The sequence below is a fragment of the Carassius auratus genome, chromosome 20 (genome assembly GCF_003368295.1).
Source record: "Carassius auratus strain Wakin chromosome 20, ASM336829v1, whole genome shotgun sequence".
Taxonomy (NCBI): domain Eukaryota; kingdom Metazoa; phylum Chordata; class Actinopteri; order Cypriniformes; family Cyprinidae; genus Carassius; species Carassius auratus.
Window position 1 is genome coordinate 6484368 of NC_039262.1, and position 16707 is coordinate 6501074.

The window sequence follows — 16707 nt, forward strand, 5'->3', positions numbered from 1 at the left end:
TAACTGAGACTTGTCATGGCACTTGTATACTGTTGTTGTTCGCTTGTACACCTGACTGCTTCTGTTCTTCTCATTTGTAAGTCGCTTTGGATAAATTTGTCTGTTTAATGATTAAATGTAAATGTTTATACAGGACGGTACAGAAAGTGCACAAGTGGGAGAGAGTGGAGGGGACGGCGTCAGAATGGACCTAGCGCTGGGACACTTTCAAGGATCACCCGAAGCACAACCTTACTGTATACACTAAGGCTGCTGGTTCTAACGTTTTAGAGTGCCCTGCAGTAGAAATCTCATTCTGCATTCCCCACGGTAAAGAAGACACAGTCCGGGGGGGTTCCCATTAGAAATCAACTGGTGGAAGGTTCCCTTCTCGAACTGTTCAACACATTTTCACTGCACAAATGTACACAACTCTTGTAATGAGACACATTACTAAAACATGTTTTTGACAGAAACTGTAGGTTTCCACCAAAATAAAAGATCCACTGGTTTCAGTCATAAAGGTACAAGGGTTTGTCTTGTAAGTGCTGCAAAAAAATATGCATTTATGTGCCAAATTATTTCACAAAAACCTTTAAATATTATTGTATTTGGATTGTTCTACTACATGTTTTTAGCATTACCTCCATGCATACTCTGCATAATAAAGTGTGGGATTATTTTCATCTGTTTTATACAGTATGTTTCCAAAATTAAACTGCTGTTTGACAATTTTGAGCATGTGGTAGTTTATTGAAGTTGTTTGTAAAGCCATTGCTGCCAGTCATTAGATTTTTAGCCTTGCATGTACCTTGTTGATCTAAATGCCCACTAGGATCTAGGTGTATTTATACACAGTGCCAGGTACGACGGGGAAACAACGTCGTGTTATCAACGCTGATTAACTTTTCAAAATCAACACCTCATTCAGCTTTCATCCCAGGTCTGCAGCACGACCCTAATTCACCCGTAATGCAGGTAAGACGGTGAAACAGCGTCGCGATTTCAACGGTGAATCCACGTCGTGATTTCAACGTTGATCCAATTTGCAAAATCGAAAGGTTTTTCAACGTTGATTCAACCATGGTACCTGACGTTGTTTCAACGTTGAATCAACGTTGAAATGCCGGCTGGGTCATCTGCGCTCTGAACAGCATCAGCACCAGCCGCTGCGTGAGAAACAACCCGAGTCGCATCCCCGCGGAGAGCAGCACCGCGTGCGCTTCATTCAATCTGGAGCGTCAGATGGTGCAAGATGCACTGCTTCTTTGTCCTACTCTACCCCCGGACAATGCAAGTTAACGCTGCAAGGGACTAATAGCCTAGTAGTTGAGGGACCCGTTTCAGCTGCACTGTAAGGTTTCTACAGGACGCGCGCTTGGATTATTGTCCTTCTCGCGCATTTCCTGCTGGACAGCTAAACACGCGCACCGCGGGCTTCCAGAGAAATAAAGCGAATCATTGCTGTTTAAAATGTGTTAATTCGGTTTTCTTTTTCGCGAGGGAGGAGCAAAGAGAGCGTAAACAACACTGGGTGGCTTTGTTTCAGAGACACGGACCCGTGGAAGATCACACTGGCATGTCTTTCAGTGCCGGATTTGGAGCTACCGTTATTTCCCCACTAACTTAGGGAAGTGTTGTTCGTATCTATTTGACTTGGCATAAGAGCCTAGTTCTACTTTTCTAACAAACACATGTAGTTTTCTTCATATCTTCGCTTGGGATGCTTTCATCGGAAGGGCGTATTTGATTCACGTCTATCGCCTTTGGAGTGAAGAAAGACCCCTTTAAACCCGTTGCCTCGGCGTTATCTGGAGGAGTAACAGCGATCCACGTGGAAACACGGACTCTAAGGAGGGCAAAATGGGCTGTTGCAGTGGTAGATGCACGCTGGCATTTATATGTGGCATGCAGTTGGTAAGTGATAAAGCTCAAGTCATTACTAAACATGAGGTTATAGTTCGTGGATTCGAACCTGCAACCTTCCGGTTAGCAGCCTTGATGTTGAATTACTAAACTGCATTTAGGAAAACTAGTATATTGGTGAACAGGCTTGAACCTGCATCCTTTCAGGTTGCTCACCAAGGTTTTAAATCTGAATTGGTTTCTGGATGCCTGTGCCTTCTTATTTGTTGTGATTTTATACAGATGTGAAATTAGGTTTGGTTCAAGGATAAGAGTCAGTCACTTGTAATGATGTAAAAACTGTAGTGTCTTCCAGAAGTGAACTGGAGAACTCAAGGACCCAAGTGTCCAGCCGACAAGTGGTCAGTGCTATGGCACTATGATGTATCTAGCTGTGAGTAATCTTAGTGGAAATAATATGGGGCTATATGTGGAAACCCTGCCTCGTTATATTACACCGGAGGGATGATGGTGCTCATGAAGGCAGGGCTTGTGTCATTAGCCTGGGGCCACTATCATTTATGCTTATCTTCCCACTACCAAGGGTCCTGACAGCCAATTAGGAGATTTAAGTTAAAGAAGCAAAGCCATGTCTCATTGACCTACTAAAGCAGAAAACGATTACTTATTGCATCTGCTAGAGTTTAAGAGGGTTATAATCATTAGGATGTTTTCTAATCTAGTCCAATTTGAAAAGATGATTTCAGTCTGGTGTTTTTACAGCAATGTTGCATTCTGTAAGAATTCACAGAGCGGAGTAATTTTACTATTGCCATCTCTGTGACACCTTTAGAATCACTCTTTCAGTTACAGTAATGGATAGTGGCCAGCGACGGTCTCGCCATGCCAACCAGCTGGCATGGTGAATCAGGCGTGCGTGATAGATCACATGACAACTGGGCAAGTACAACCACACTAATCCAAATAGACGTTTGTAGGTTAATGTATCACGCAGGTCATTAACCCGAAGAATCAGCCTTAGTGGGTGATGTCACCACCTGGCGTCTATTAATCAGACCTTACTCAGTGTTCATGAATAGAAGCCGGTTTTGGAGCGGGATGATGTCATAAGCGAGTCATTTGAGCGGGCTGATATCATAAGCTCGCAAGTGTCTCTTGAGTAGCTGTTGTCTTATAATGCGATTTGGTATAGTTTAGGATTAGGGTAGGTTTTTAGCGGTTTGGTGTAAAAATGTTGAGGGGCGTTTTTTTTTCTGATCTGAGCTCTCTTTTGTCCTCTCATTTTCTCTGACCTTTTCTGATCCCCTTTTCCCAATGTTTGCTCCTATTCTAGAGAGTTCATTCTGAGCACAACTGAGATGCCTTCAGTTGGATGCTCTTAAGGGTTGGAAAAACATTCTTGTATTTCAATGTTTTGTATTTGTTCCTTGTTCCTCTTGTCAGTAACGTTCTTGCTCTTCATTAGGAAAAGAACGGTTATTATATTGTAGAAAATAAAAGAAGCCTTTTAATATCCAAAGTTGGAAGTTGTGATGCCTTTAAATCGAAACTTAATTGTATCTCTATGTTAGTGGCTACAGGTTAACATACATGCTTATATGTTGCTGGTAGCTGACACATATGGTTTTAGAGGATGGGGGCAACTGACCCTTTGCAAAGAGCTTGATTGATAGGCGATCTGACCTATTATATTGCTGAATTTGCGATCTTGTCCGACAAACAAATTAGACAAATTGTTTGTATGTGGCCTCTTAAATAGAAAATTAAGATTTTTTTTTTTTTAAAGAAAGAAAAAAACAGTTTTTCTTCTCTGGTTTGTCCTGTGAATATATGGATTTAAAATGTGCAATTATGTAACCTTTCTTTCTTTCTTTCTTTCTTTCTTTCTTTCTTTCTTTCTTTCTTTCTTTCTACTTACTGTGCATTAAACTTCTGCAGATTGTTTAAAGATTAATCTGGTAAGAAATTTTTGTAGCAGATTGGCTTTCTGTGTGCATCAGTCGTCCATTTTGGCCAGTGATGTAGTGCACCCATATCACATAATGGCACGAGTTGCTGTAAATAAAAAGTTTGTTACTCTTTTCTTCTGTTGGAATGGCTGTAGAAAAAAAAAAGAACGAATCAAATGGAGCTAATGCACCCGGCTCTGCTAAATTACCAAGCAGACCGTTTTTTATTGCCTAAGGCTATAACACAGATAAAATGTCCATAGTTAAAGCATTTATAAGTGTTTTCTCTCTGGTGGTTTTTGTGTCTGGCAAGTATAAATGCCTGTGGTCCAAAAGTCTGGCTTGGAGGCCCAACATTCTGACATGAAAGCAAAGAAAAGAATATTGTATTCTCAAGGGATGTGTTTATTGAGATTGCTCAAAGATGCATTCATAGAAAGGACATCTGGTAAAATAGTTTGACTCTATTATGGTTGATGAAAAACTCGATATCTGTTCCCAATGCGTTCCTCTTAGCTTCAGCCTCTGACAGCCTCCCTATGGACTGTCTGATGCATATTGTACACAAAGATGAATACATCTGGTGAAATCTGCCCATTCCAATTGGCTGCCCACAAGGGAACTTAAAGCGTGCCCGTTTTTTATCAGGCAGTCGGAAAGATTTGTTTACATGTTACCAGATTGCTGCTGATGTTGCAGGCTCATGGCATTGAAACTTGTTATTCAAGAGTTTTGTTTTAGACGTCCTGTATCTTCTGTTATGTCCTTGAAGGAAGGTCTGACTTTGTGGTTCACTCAAATTTTGCTCTAATTTCCTTGTTATCTTTTACGTTTTCGTGGATCGTTATTTGAATGTTTGACCACTTTGTTGCCGGCCAGTCTGTTGTTGTGGCTGCATCGATTTCAGATTTATCTGCCCTGCACACCCTTGTCAACAACAGTTGGTCATTTTACATGTTGGTCAGGAGGCTGTCTAAGTGGGCAGTTCTTGACCAGAATAAACTACAATATGCAGTAGATTGATAAGTCTTTATGTAATCATAAATATTGTTAAACTATTTGCTGAGTCTGTTTCTAAATATTTTGGCTTTTGGTATCGCAATTAGTATGAATGTTTTTGAATAAATAAAGAAATACGAGGTGGCTATCCCTTAAATGAGGAAAACAAGAGTTGAATAGACATCAGAGAAAGTGGGTTTAGAAGTGAATATATTATTTGTTTTATTTCCATATCATTGAAGTCTATCACAGTCCACAGAAAACCATTATGCATTCGAGCTTGTCCATCTGTTCTTATTAGTTTTGTGCTGCTCTCAGAGTGATCTGGCAAGTTTCTTGTAGAATATCATGAGTCAGGGAGCATGATTTAATGTGTTCATTTTTATGCATTATTTTCCTTGTAATTAATTGTAGTAGAGGAAGATGTTAAATTGATGTTTGATAAGCTACTGGAGGAGATTCCCTATGCATTCAACATTTATGATTTAACTGTAATCAACTTCTGCATTTGTCATTTCAGATACATTTATGAAATCAGGTTTCGGATCATGTCGTGCATCCATCTTATATTTTTCTTATTTGTTTATGGTGTTCTTCTGCAGCTTGTACTGTCAAAGGAAACAAATCATTCTCAGCCACAAAAGCATGTTTACTCAAATAAACCCAAGATTGATTGTTAACTCAAATGTTACATTAAAGAGTAAAAATAGAATGTGCAAATTGAGAAAAAAGAAAAAAAAACTTGTTAGATTGTCATTGGCGAATAACAGATTGCCCAGATACTGACAGACACCTGTTGTTCTTGAGGTCATGAAAAGGGTTAATTTTTAAGCTCTCTTGAAATATTCTACACCTGGCGTTACACCATATTTCTATAATTGCTTTGTTTTCAAACTGGTATGAATGTCTGCTGTCATTTGTCCTCTTGGAACAGCACAAAGACAAAGGTTTAATTGTTGTTTTCCTTCATCGTAATCAGCTGTATGCAGGAGAAAGGCTTGTGCTCTTGAAATTAATTACTCTCCTGAATGCAGGTGATTTGCCAAATGTACAGTTTTGAGGTTAATGCCATGTATTATGTTTGATTGAGTTCGCTCATAAGCATGTAAAAGTGCTGTGACAACTCTCGTTGTTTATTTCTGGATTGGAAGTAAACGGATTCCTAGTGTGCAGATGAAAATCACTTCGAACAGACCCTTTGCCAAACTAAACAACTGCATTGACAGGATATTGTTCTTAATTTCTGTGCAATGCTTTTGCGACATGACCTTGATTTCCCAAAACTGACAGATGTTTTAGGAAGCCATTTTACATAATGAATCCAAATATTTACATATCTCATCAAAGCATTGATGCCGTAACGCTACCATGTATGTAACTGAATGTTTTTATACACCATGAATTTAAACTTGCTGATTGACTTGCGTTTTAAAACATACTTTCTCTCTTCTCATGTTGCCTAAATCAGAGTTTTGTGCAACATTTTGTTGATTGATTCATGTAATTTCATTGTTGTTAATCTGATTCCTTGAATATTAAACATCAAATATTTACATTTATGCATTTATCCGACACATTTATCCAATGAGACTTATATTCAAGGTACACATATTACCAGCTATTGCTTTTCCTGGGAACCGAACCCAAGACCATTCATTAATGTTTGAGGCTGCATTTAAAACAAGAAAAAATATGTTATTATTGGCTGTTATTGTGACAGCAGTTTCACATTCTTATGACGATGGAAACCTTTGGTGTTGTGCTCGGTGCAAATCTATTGATTTGTTATGTAAGTAGGACTGTTGAATCAGATCGCTTTGTTTGCTAATATTTTCATGAATTTGACAATATGAATCCCAGATTGACAAGCGGGATAGAGACAGAATAGCATAGTGAACAACCGAAGCTCTTTGGCTTTGTGACTGCGACTGAAGAGCTGCCTCTAAGGGAAAAGAAGTCCTTGATATTTGGCAAGTGAATTGAATTGGCTTCTCCACACCACAATCCAAATCTAAAAAGGCAGAAAGATTTAATGGCTTTTCAGATGTTATAAATCATTCCCATCTTAACAAAACCAATAAACACAAGTGCCGCAAACATGCGGTGGGAATAAGTCTTTGCTGCAGGACATTTTTCAGATGTCTTTCCTTCCGTCTGCATTAAATTAACCTTTATTTTCCCCGCTTCTGATGCTCCTTTTGTAGTCGTGAGATTTCAGAACACAAAAGGTTGCGGTGATGATACCTTTGCTGTGCTGCGCGCTATTTGCCAGCTTCCCGTTTGATTGAGGCGAGCCGTAAACATTAGAGGGAATGTCTCCTAGCAACGATAGGTATAACTGTTGGAACGTTGCCCGGTAGCTGAACATGCAGGATCCGGACTCCTTGTAGTTGCCCTTTTGACCCGTCAAAGCCCAGAACAGTACAAGAAATGCATTATGTGTATCATGATGCCTTTTGTTTTCTGAAGCTATTTGATTTGCATTTGCATTTTATGTTCTTGGCACAGCCTGTCCAACCAAGCCATTCACGTAATAAAGTGCACAAATTACATTAATGGTTATTTCGGGACAGGTTGCTGAGAATACAAATAGATTAAAAAAAACTCTGGCTTTAGATAAGAAAGAATTCAAGAAAAAAAAATTCAGCTGGCTTATCTAAAAGATTTTTAAGCTGAATTGTGTTAATTAATTAATTAATTATATTTGGTGTCCAGAACATGATCAGTTTCATTTACTTAATCGTGCAATATATACATACACACACACATACTGTACAGTGTCATGAAAAGTTTTTTAGCCCCCTCCCCGGTTTTTTACTTTTTTTTTATGCATATTTGTCACACTTTCAAGATTCAGATCATCAAACTAATTTTAATATTACACAAAGATAATGCATGAAAATACAAAATGCTTTAATTTACTAAGGAAAAAAGCTGTCCAAACAATGTGTTAACCAATTTATTCGCATCCAAAATAAATGTTTTTGTTTACATAATATAAGTGTGTGTATTGTGTATATTTATTATTTATTTATAAATACACACACATGCATCTATATATTTAAGAAAAATGTTATATTTGTATATTAAATATATTTATGTACAATATAAATATATAAATTTACATGTAAATATTTTCAATATACTGTATGTATATTTATATATGCTCAATAAATATACACAAACAAAAACTTTAAAAAAGCATTTATTTTGAATGTGATTAAGCATGATTAATCATTTGACAGTACTAATATAAATTCACACACACACACACACATATATATATTAAATACAATAACCATAAAAAATTATTTTCATTACTTAAAATATTAACTGAAATTTAATATAAAACTAAAAAATTGAAAAACGTAAAATTATTTTTTCAGCTAGTTGACAAAGCAACATTTCTTGTGTTGATGTAACAAATATATGAAACTAAAATAAAAATTAATAAATACAGACATTAAAGAACAGAAATTAATTAAAATGACAAAACACAATAAATGAGTCTTTTTTCAAATTATTAACAAAACTACATTATGTCAAAAATACTAAAACACCACTAAACCGTTTATTTACAATAGTGTTTAGCATATTTAGAATGTATAATAATGTCATAAAATTATATCTTGTCATATTCATTCATTTTACTGTGACTAAAATTATATCTAATTTAATTGAAACTAAATTAATGACATTTAATTTGGTAATGAAATGTCAATTTAAACCAAATATTAAAATGTTATATATCGAATTACATATGAACATTTTAACAAAAACACGTGAAAACTGATATAAAAAAATTATTGTCATGATGCAAATTTAATTGAATTGTCATCACGATGTGCTTTTATTAGTCCCTTTTGATTATCTTTGACAATTTAATTAATTCAACATTTTATTTTATTGACAGGTTAAACAGTTTTTTTTTTTTTTTAAAGGCAGGCATTATACATTGCATCTGTACTGCATATTTTAATGTCAGTCTTTGAACACATTTTTTGAATGCTGTTGCATTCAAGCTGTGTAATCAGTTCCATTAATTAGTCTGTTAGACTGACAGCCTACCGATTCTCAGCTTGTTTGTCGTTGCTACTGTCATTCTTGTTAAAACCATCAAATTATTCACCACCACACCCAACGGTCCATGGCCACAGTTTGTATCCGGCCACTTTGCGAAAGTCGTTTTACGGTAAAGTTACCTCACTTTGTATCTGGGAATAAAGCTATCATCTTTTGTGGTTTGGGTGTGTTTCAGCAAACTTTGTTAGAACATCTTCCCCTTCATTCGGTTGCATATAGTTTTTGATCTAATAATAAACAGTCCCTTGAGTTATTGTCTGGAAATATGAATACCCATAACGCATTTGTATCACCTGTCTGATAAATCCTCTGCGTTGTTGCCACAGCAAAAGCGTTTTTACCTCTGACTGCAGTGATAGAGCCTAGAGGATGTGATCCCATGGGAATACAGACAAAAGCGCTTATGTGCTTCAGCAGAACGAAACGAGGCAGGCCAGTAGAATGGCTGTGAATAAAAGCATTTTTGTTGCCTAGCTTTGTATGTGTGTTCAAGCATAGTTGAAGTAAAACAGTTTTTATCATCCATTCTCTTCTCCGTCGCTGTTACTTCTGCTTGCATTATTGTGTTTAATATATACAGATTTTATATACAATACATACAATTTTAATATCAAAGTCTATTCCTTCTTTACTGTTTTTTGTTTGCCACCTACAGTGCAGATAATGTAGTTAAATCACAGTATTTTAGTGCATGCTATCATGATATAATGGTGGTTTGTACCGTAGCTAAGAAGTGAAGTGTGATCAAGCTATAGTGAGATTCTTCTGTTCGCTTCATATACAGTACCAGCAAAAACAAAATCAATATGGCACATTCATTTAGGATGGTTAGTTATAGAAAAAAAATTAATCATGAACATATTTGGATAAATTTTGAATCACATCACTTGCTCAAAAATGGATCCTCTGCAGTGAATGGGTGCCGTCAGAATGAAAGTCCAAACAGCTGATAAAAACATCAATATAGTCCACAAAACAACCATCCATTAACATCATTAAAGCAAAAATGACATGTTTTAATAAGCAAATCCATCATTAAGAGATTTCAACTTCAAGCGGTTGCTTCTGGTTACTAGATGAACCCTCTTTCTGTAATATTGTTTTCTCCAGTGAAGTTTTTTTGTCTGAATAAGGAGCGAAATATGCACATCAAGCCCCATTTACAAGTGAAAACTGTTTTAGATTTATTTATTTGCTTCACAAGACATTATTTGGACTAGTATCGTGTGGATTATTGTTATGTTTTTATCAGACATTTGGACTCTCATTCTGATGGCACCCATCCACTACAGAGGAGACATTTGTGAGCAAATAATCAAATTCTCCAAATCTGTTCCATGCAAAGATGAATTTTCAGCATGATTAGTCCAGGCTTTCGTTTTACCTGATTCTTCAGAAATCATTCTAAAATGTTAGTTAGTGCCCAAGAAACATTTCTTATTATTCTCAATGTCAAAAACTGTTGTACTGCTTAAGATTTTTTGTGAAAACTATGATACCGTTTTTTCCTCAGGATTCAGTGATGAATAGAAAGTTCAAAACAGTATTAATCTGAAATGAAAATCTTTTGTAACTTTATAAATGTCCCTTTTACCAAATTAATGCAGAAATCCAAAATTTGGTACTTAATGTTTTTGTAAATTGATTGTAAGTTAATGTATTAACTGTCTTGTTTAAAGCGTGCCATCCTGTAATCCAAAAGGCTGTTTCCAGAGAACATATTGTTACAAGAAAAGCTTTTAGGGTGAGTGCTTTTTGATGCCAGAGGAATCATAAATATTTAACCAAGCTGAAATCTGGGTTTAACGTTTCTTTGTTTGTAAATACCTACAATGTATACATAGGCCTACTGCTATCCATTTCTTGTTTGCATTAATACAGTTTCATTTTTGTGACTTAAGAGGATAGTTTAATCCTCCAATCATTTTTCACCAAGGAAGAAAGAAAGTCATACTCATTTAAAACAACATATGGATGAATAAATGATGTCAGAATTTAATTTTTGGGTGAACTGTTCCTTTAAACTTTAAACAGCATGATGTAGCTGTAACTGTAATATGAAGATAACATGTAATTCAATCTGAAGATGACAATAATGCCACCAGCTGCTTTACAAGACATGTGAACATTTCCAAGCAGAACAGCTACACACCCTTTTGATAACTTCTTGTGGTTAACATCTCTCTGCTGACTGCCTGCAAATGTTACAATAATTTACGATCGATACTTAGTAGTGAGATTGGTCTTTATTTTCCATCAAGTGTTTTATGAGTGCCTGGAATGGCATTTTAGCAGGGTTCATGCCTCAGCATGGCACTTAGCCTGATTACGACTGTGCCTCTGCATATTGGAACATGATAAGAGACTTTCTTACACTCCCATGGCATGCCTGGTCAAGGACGTCTCTGTAGCTGCAGGACCTGCGAGGGCTGTCCTGACGCGTGATCTGTCATTGTGGCATGGCTCAGATGAAGAAGCGCTCTCACTGATGGGGTGGGCTGGTCAACATCTGTTCTGGTCAGCTGAGAATCTGCAGGTCTGAAGGGTCAGCCCATATCTAGCACATACTATACAGCCATCCTTCTTTATTTCAAACGCTATATGAGCAACACCTGCTCTTTTTTTTTTTTTGCCTGGATCTTTTAACCACTTCAGCTTTTGAGTTGCATTTGAAGCAATCAGGAGGCAGAATTTCAATTCAAATTTGAATGTAAGGAAGTAGAATAAAAAAATAAAACCATCCACCCACATACTGTATCCATGTAATTATGTAATTATTAACTGATGGATGGGTGAATAACGGATGAATAATTTTTTCGCACTTTTATTTGAATTATTTTATTTGGATATAATATGTATAGCATATAATATATACACACACATTTGATATATTATTTATATTTTTTACATGTATTATTAAAACAATTTCATGTTTTGCTTTAGAAAATGTAATATATGTCATGTTATGTATAGCATTATATTTAATTATTTTTATGATTTATGATTATGATATCATTTATTAATGGATAGGTAGATTGAATTGAAAGTGGGTTTTTTTTTATTCTGAAATTTGCCCAATTTAAAGTGATCTTCATACTGTACATGGCATCTGGATATAGTACCTTTTTTCACTCAAAATGCCTCATGATGGTGACAAATTCAATCACATGTCCTCATTTTAGTTGTCATTATTGGCTGTTATAGCCACATAGATAGCCAGGGTAAAATCGCTCTATATGGCTCTGAGATCCAGTGTAATTTCCTTCAATTCTTAAAGGAACCTATAGGGTTCCATCAAGGCTATTAGAGTGAGAGGAGCAGATGTGTGGTGTCCACATGAGGTGGTTTTGATGGAGGCAGGTTATGGAGACTGACGGCATTGTTAGCCAGGGCACATGGTGGCAGATCACATGTTTGAATGTGCCTCAGGCCATTGCCAATGGCTTCATATTACAGTGTGGAAATGTAATTACATTCTTAGAGCACAGGAAGAGAAGCCTTTATGGAATACATTAGCTGTATTAGACACACTTTTTACCCGATAAATTAAAATGAGGTTTTGCTGATCTGCTGTCATTGGGGTTGGTTTGAAAAGTGGAAATGACAAATTGATTGTTATTGCTTTTGACTTCCCTCAACGATTGTAAACACATCACTGCAGTCTTCAAGGGAAGCTGGTGTGCTGTGTGGAGTACAGACCGTTTTATTATTAACTAGCATAAGCTGGAATTCTTTGGTCAACTAGCTTTAATCAAACAGGCCATGTTGGTCGACTAGTGTCAACAGGTTATCTAGTTAGCCATGCTGAGAGTCAGTCCTCATACAGTACAGTTCTTTAATTATTGTTTTCAGCCATCATGACTGCTGCTACGCTTGGTAGGAGGTGTGCTTAGATTTTCAAACGCTATGGCTACACCCCAGGGTTCTGAGCTAGCCTATATTTTAAAGATATTCCATTTAGCACTCATTTAAACCATTAAGGAATCCAGTCAAGACTAACTTCACAGTAGGGTTGCTTCTGCTGATTGCATACATATGCCTTTAAGATAGCATTATGGTTTCTTTAATGTCTCAGTTGTTTCATTAAAATGAGGGTTTAACTCAAGTCCTGCTTCTCAGAATTTTCTTCTATCAAAAATACCCTAGTAATCTCACATCCTTGTTGAAAAAAAACCGTTTAAACCAGTCTATGGTGTTTTAAGATGGTTTTAGCTTATTTAAGCTGGTGTACAGCTGGTTTCCCAGTATTACCAGCAGTAAGTGTCCACACCCTCTTATACCAGCCAATATACCAACTTTTCCAGGCTGGGGGACCAGCTAAGTCCAATAAAATAGATTAGGCTGGTTTAAAGAGTTTTTTTTCAATGGGAATATACTGTCTGCATTAACTCCCCCAAGCTATAATTGAACATCAGAACAATAGCTTGTTTTCTTCTTGAAAGGATTTGATGCTTACTTTTATATTTTCCCAAGAAGCATGTGTGCTCCTATTTTGAAAAATGTATGTGCTCACGAATAACTTTATGGTCACAATAAAAATGTATCCGGTAATTTGTTTTTCCTCAAGCGGATATAAGGATACGTTTACAGGTAAAATGGATTGGTTAATTTTACTACGAAAAGTACACTTTTTAAAAAATATTTACATTTTTAAATATCTCGGCTTATGTAAATATTACTAAGATTTTAAATGTTTTTAAAATGTATATCTTTTAAAATAATCTCTATGCAATGCAGGACTTAATTATAAACAAGCACACAACATTTATTTTGAAACGTCTTTAGTACTTGAACTGCTCATTCAAACAAATGATGGAGATAAAATATGTGACCCTCGAGAACAAAACCAGTCTTAAATTGCTGCGGTATATTTGTAGCAATAGCCAAAAATACATTTTATTGGTTAAAATTCTTGGTTTTTATTTTATGCCAAAAATCATTAGGATATTAAGTAAAGATTATGTTCCATGAAACTATTTTGTAAATTTACTACTGTAAATATATCAAAACGTAATTTTTGATGAGTTATATGCTTTGCTAAGTACTTCATTTGGACGAATTTAAAGGCGATTTTCTCAATATTTGGATTTTTTAGCACCCTCAGATTCCAGATTTTCAAATAATGTCCTATCATAACAAAACATTCACCAGTGGAAAGCTTATTTATACATAATTTCAGATGATGTATAAATCTAAATTTCGAAAAATTTACCCTCATGACTGTTTTGTGGTCCATGGTCACATATGTGCTCTTACAACCATCAAAAGCATACAATAAATATTTTATAAACAGTCAATCAAACGTATTTGCTGCGCTTAAATGCATGGTATTCATTTGTTATAATTTTTTTATGGAGCCATAAGTCTGTAGAATGAGCAAAGTGTTGAAACGTACACATTTATTTCATTTATTCCTTGGCTTTAAAAAATGTAGAATCACATTAAACCATATCACCTTAAATTTAGCCATATCAACCTTAAGTTTAGGACCTCTTAATTAAGACGTTTGACTTTTTCTCACACACATTCTCCTAAATATGTTTTCCAGTTCGTGCAGACAAACACATTTGAAATACTCGCACTGTAGAGCTTTGCTGGGAAGTGTATTTTAACACTAGTAGCCCTATAACCAAGCACACACACATGCATACTGCAGTGGAAATTTGAAATATTTGCTTTGACCCATTTTTTTCTTCTTCCTTCATCATTTGTTAGGTAGTTCGGGGATGTTTCTTCTCAATACCCAAAAAGGCCCATTTTAAAAAATCTCAAACAAATGATGATCGTGAGTCGGCCTGCTTGCGTGTTGGTGGCATTGTTCTTGGTGTCAGTTGTACCCAGTGGAAAAGTGATCGCTGTCTGCGACTCATAAATATAATTTCCTTGAAACCTGTGAGCCGTGTGCCGCTGTGGGGAGGTTCTGATTGCATTGGAGGTGACAGAGCCAGCATCAGACTGCCTGTTTCAACGGAGTGACCTTGTGGGACTGTGGGAAGTGGTCAGGAATGATGGATTTCCTAGTGCTTATGATGCTTGTCTGTCGCCCCCTGAGAAAGATTCTGTAGAGAGAGGATTTCAAAGAAACAGCCTTTTTCATTTTATAGTAAAAAAAAAACGGTGGGTGAAAAAAACTTAAAATGCCATGTCATTTTACACTCAGATTTATTGGGATTGAACTTTTTCTGCCGTGACGGGAAGTTAAACTGCCACCGATAAAAGGCAAGACTGTGTGTTAAAAATTGAATTTGATGGGTCATATCATAATTTATTGTTGATGTGAGATGAATTCAATATACACTAGACATGTAAACTACAAATGTTTGGGGTGAGGAAGATTTTATTTATTTATATATATATATATATATATATATATATATATATATATATATATATATATATATATATATATATATATATATATATATATAGACGTCTAATGTGCATCTAATGGAAATCACTATACTTTCTTTTTTAAGATTCCTTTGATAAATAGAAATGTAAAAAGAACAGCATTTATTAAAAATAGCACATGTTTTTGCGACAATATAAAAGTCAGTCTAATGCATTATTATGTGTTATGATGTTTTTGTGATAATTATATTTTACAACTGAAATATTTCTTGTTTTCTGGTAGTGTGAATTTGAATTTTCGGATTTATGTGACTTAAATGTATGCACTGGCATTTCTTTGCATATATACATATATAATTACCCTCATTTTCTGCCAAGGTGTCACAAAGAACAACATAAGCCTGTATAATCACTGATACACACTCAGGTATTTTGTTGAGCAAATGTGTGAGAAAGAGAGACTGAGGGAGAAAAACAGGTTTATAAATTAAGAAAAAAAACGTTGTGCTCACACAGATTTGTATGTATATGCAGTCATGTGTATGCGCACACCCCAGAAACGAGAGCTAGAAAGGTGTATAATGGGCCGAAATTAATTAACGAGTGGCGGCTGAAGTTGCCGGGTTCAGTCACAGAGCAAGGTGCTGAGCTGGCTAATGAGATGTGGAGGCAGCCGGTATTAAACAGCTAGGCTCTTTTAATAGGAAAGGTCAGGCATGTCAGCTGCCATTATTGTTCTGTGTGTCCTGCTGACGCTGTAGCCAGTCCAGCTAAATTGAGATATCAACCTGCTAATAGCCTAGAACTTCACTAGTGGTGTATTAAAGCCTGTCCAAAAGTTTCCTCCTGGGTGAAGTGTAGTCATTTCCTGATATGGACAGTAAAGACATAAGAAGTTGAATTAGAATTAAAATTATTTTCGTTCAAATTCTATCTTTTTGTCTGTCATTTGAACTATCTATCTATCTGTCGGTCTGTCTGTCTGTTTTGTCTATCTATCTATCTATCTATCTATCTATCTATCTATCTATCTATCTATCTATCTATCTATATCTGTCTTTCTGACTGTCTGTCTGTCTGTACATTTTGTCTGTCTGTCTGTCTGTCTGTGTTTGTCCGTCTGTTTATTTTGTCTATCTGTCTGTCTGTCTGTAAATTCTATCTATCTATCTATCTATCTATCTGTCTGTCTGTCTGTCTGTCTGTCTGTCTGTCTGTCTATTTTGTCTGTCTATCTGTCTGTCTATTCTGTCGGCCTGTCTGTCTATTTTGTCTGTCTATCTGTCTGTCTATTCTGTCGGTCTGTCTGTCTGTTTTATCTATCTATCTATCTATCTATCTATCTATCTATCTATCTATCTATCTATCTATCTATCTATCTATCTATCTATCTATCTATCTATCTATCTATATCTGTCTTTCTGACTGTCTGTCTGTCTGTACATTTTGTCTGTCTGTCTGTCTGTGTTTGTCCGTCTGT

At 35.9% G+C, this 16707-nt stretch overlaps 1 protein-coding gene across 1 annotated transcript in view; it reads left to right on the forward strand.

Moving 5' to 3' along the window:
* Positions 1-1120: 1120 nt before the first annotated feature.
* nkain2 (sodium/potassium transporting ATPase interacting 2) overlaps positions 1121-16707 on the forward strand; it is a 97258-nt gene continuing 81671 nt past the window's right edge. Inside the window, exon 1 of the mRNA XM_026195225.1 lies at positions 1121-1896. Coding sequence (XP_026051010.1) covers positions 1843-1896 — 54 coding nt within the window. The 5' untranslated portion in view covers positions 1121-1842. The remainder of the gene's footprint in view (positions 1897-16707) is intronic.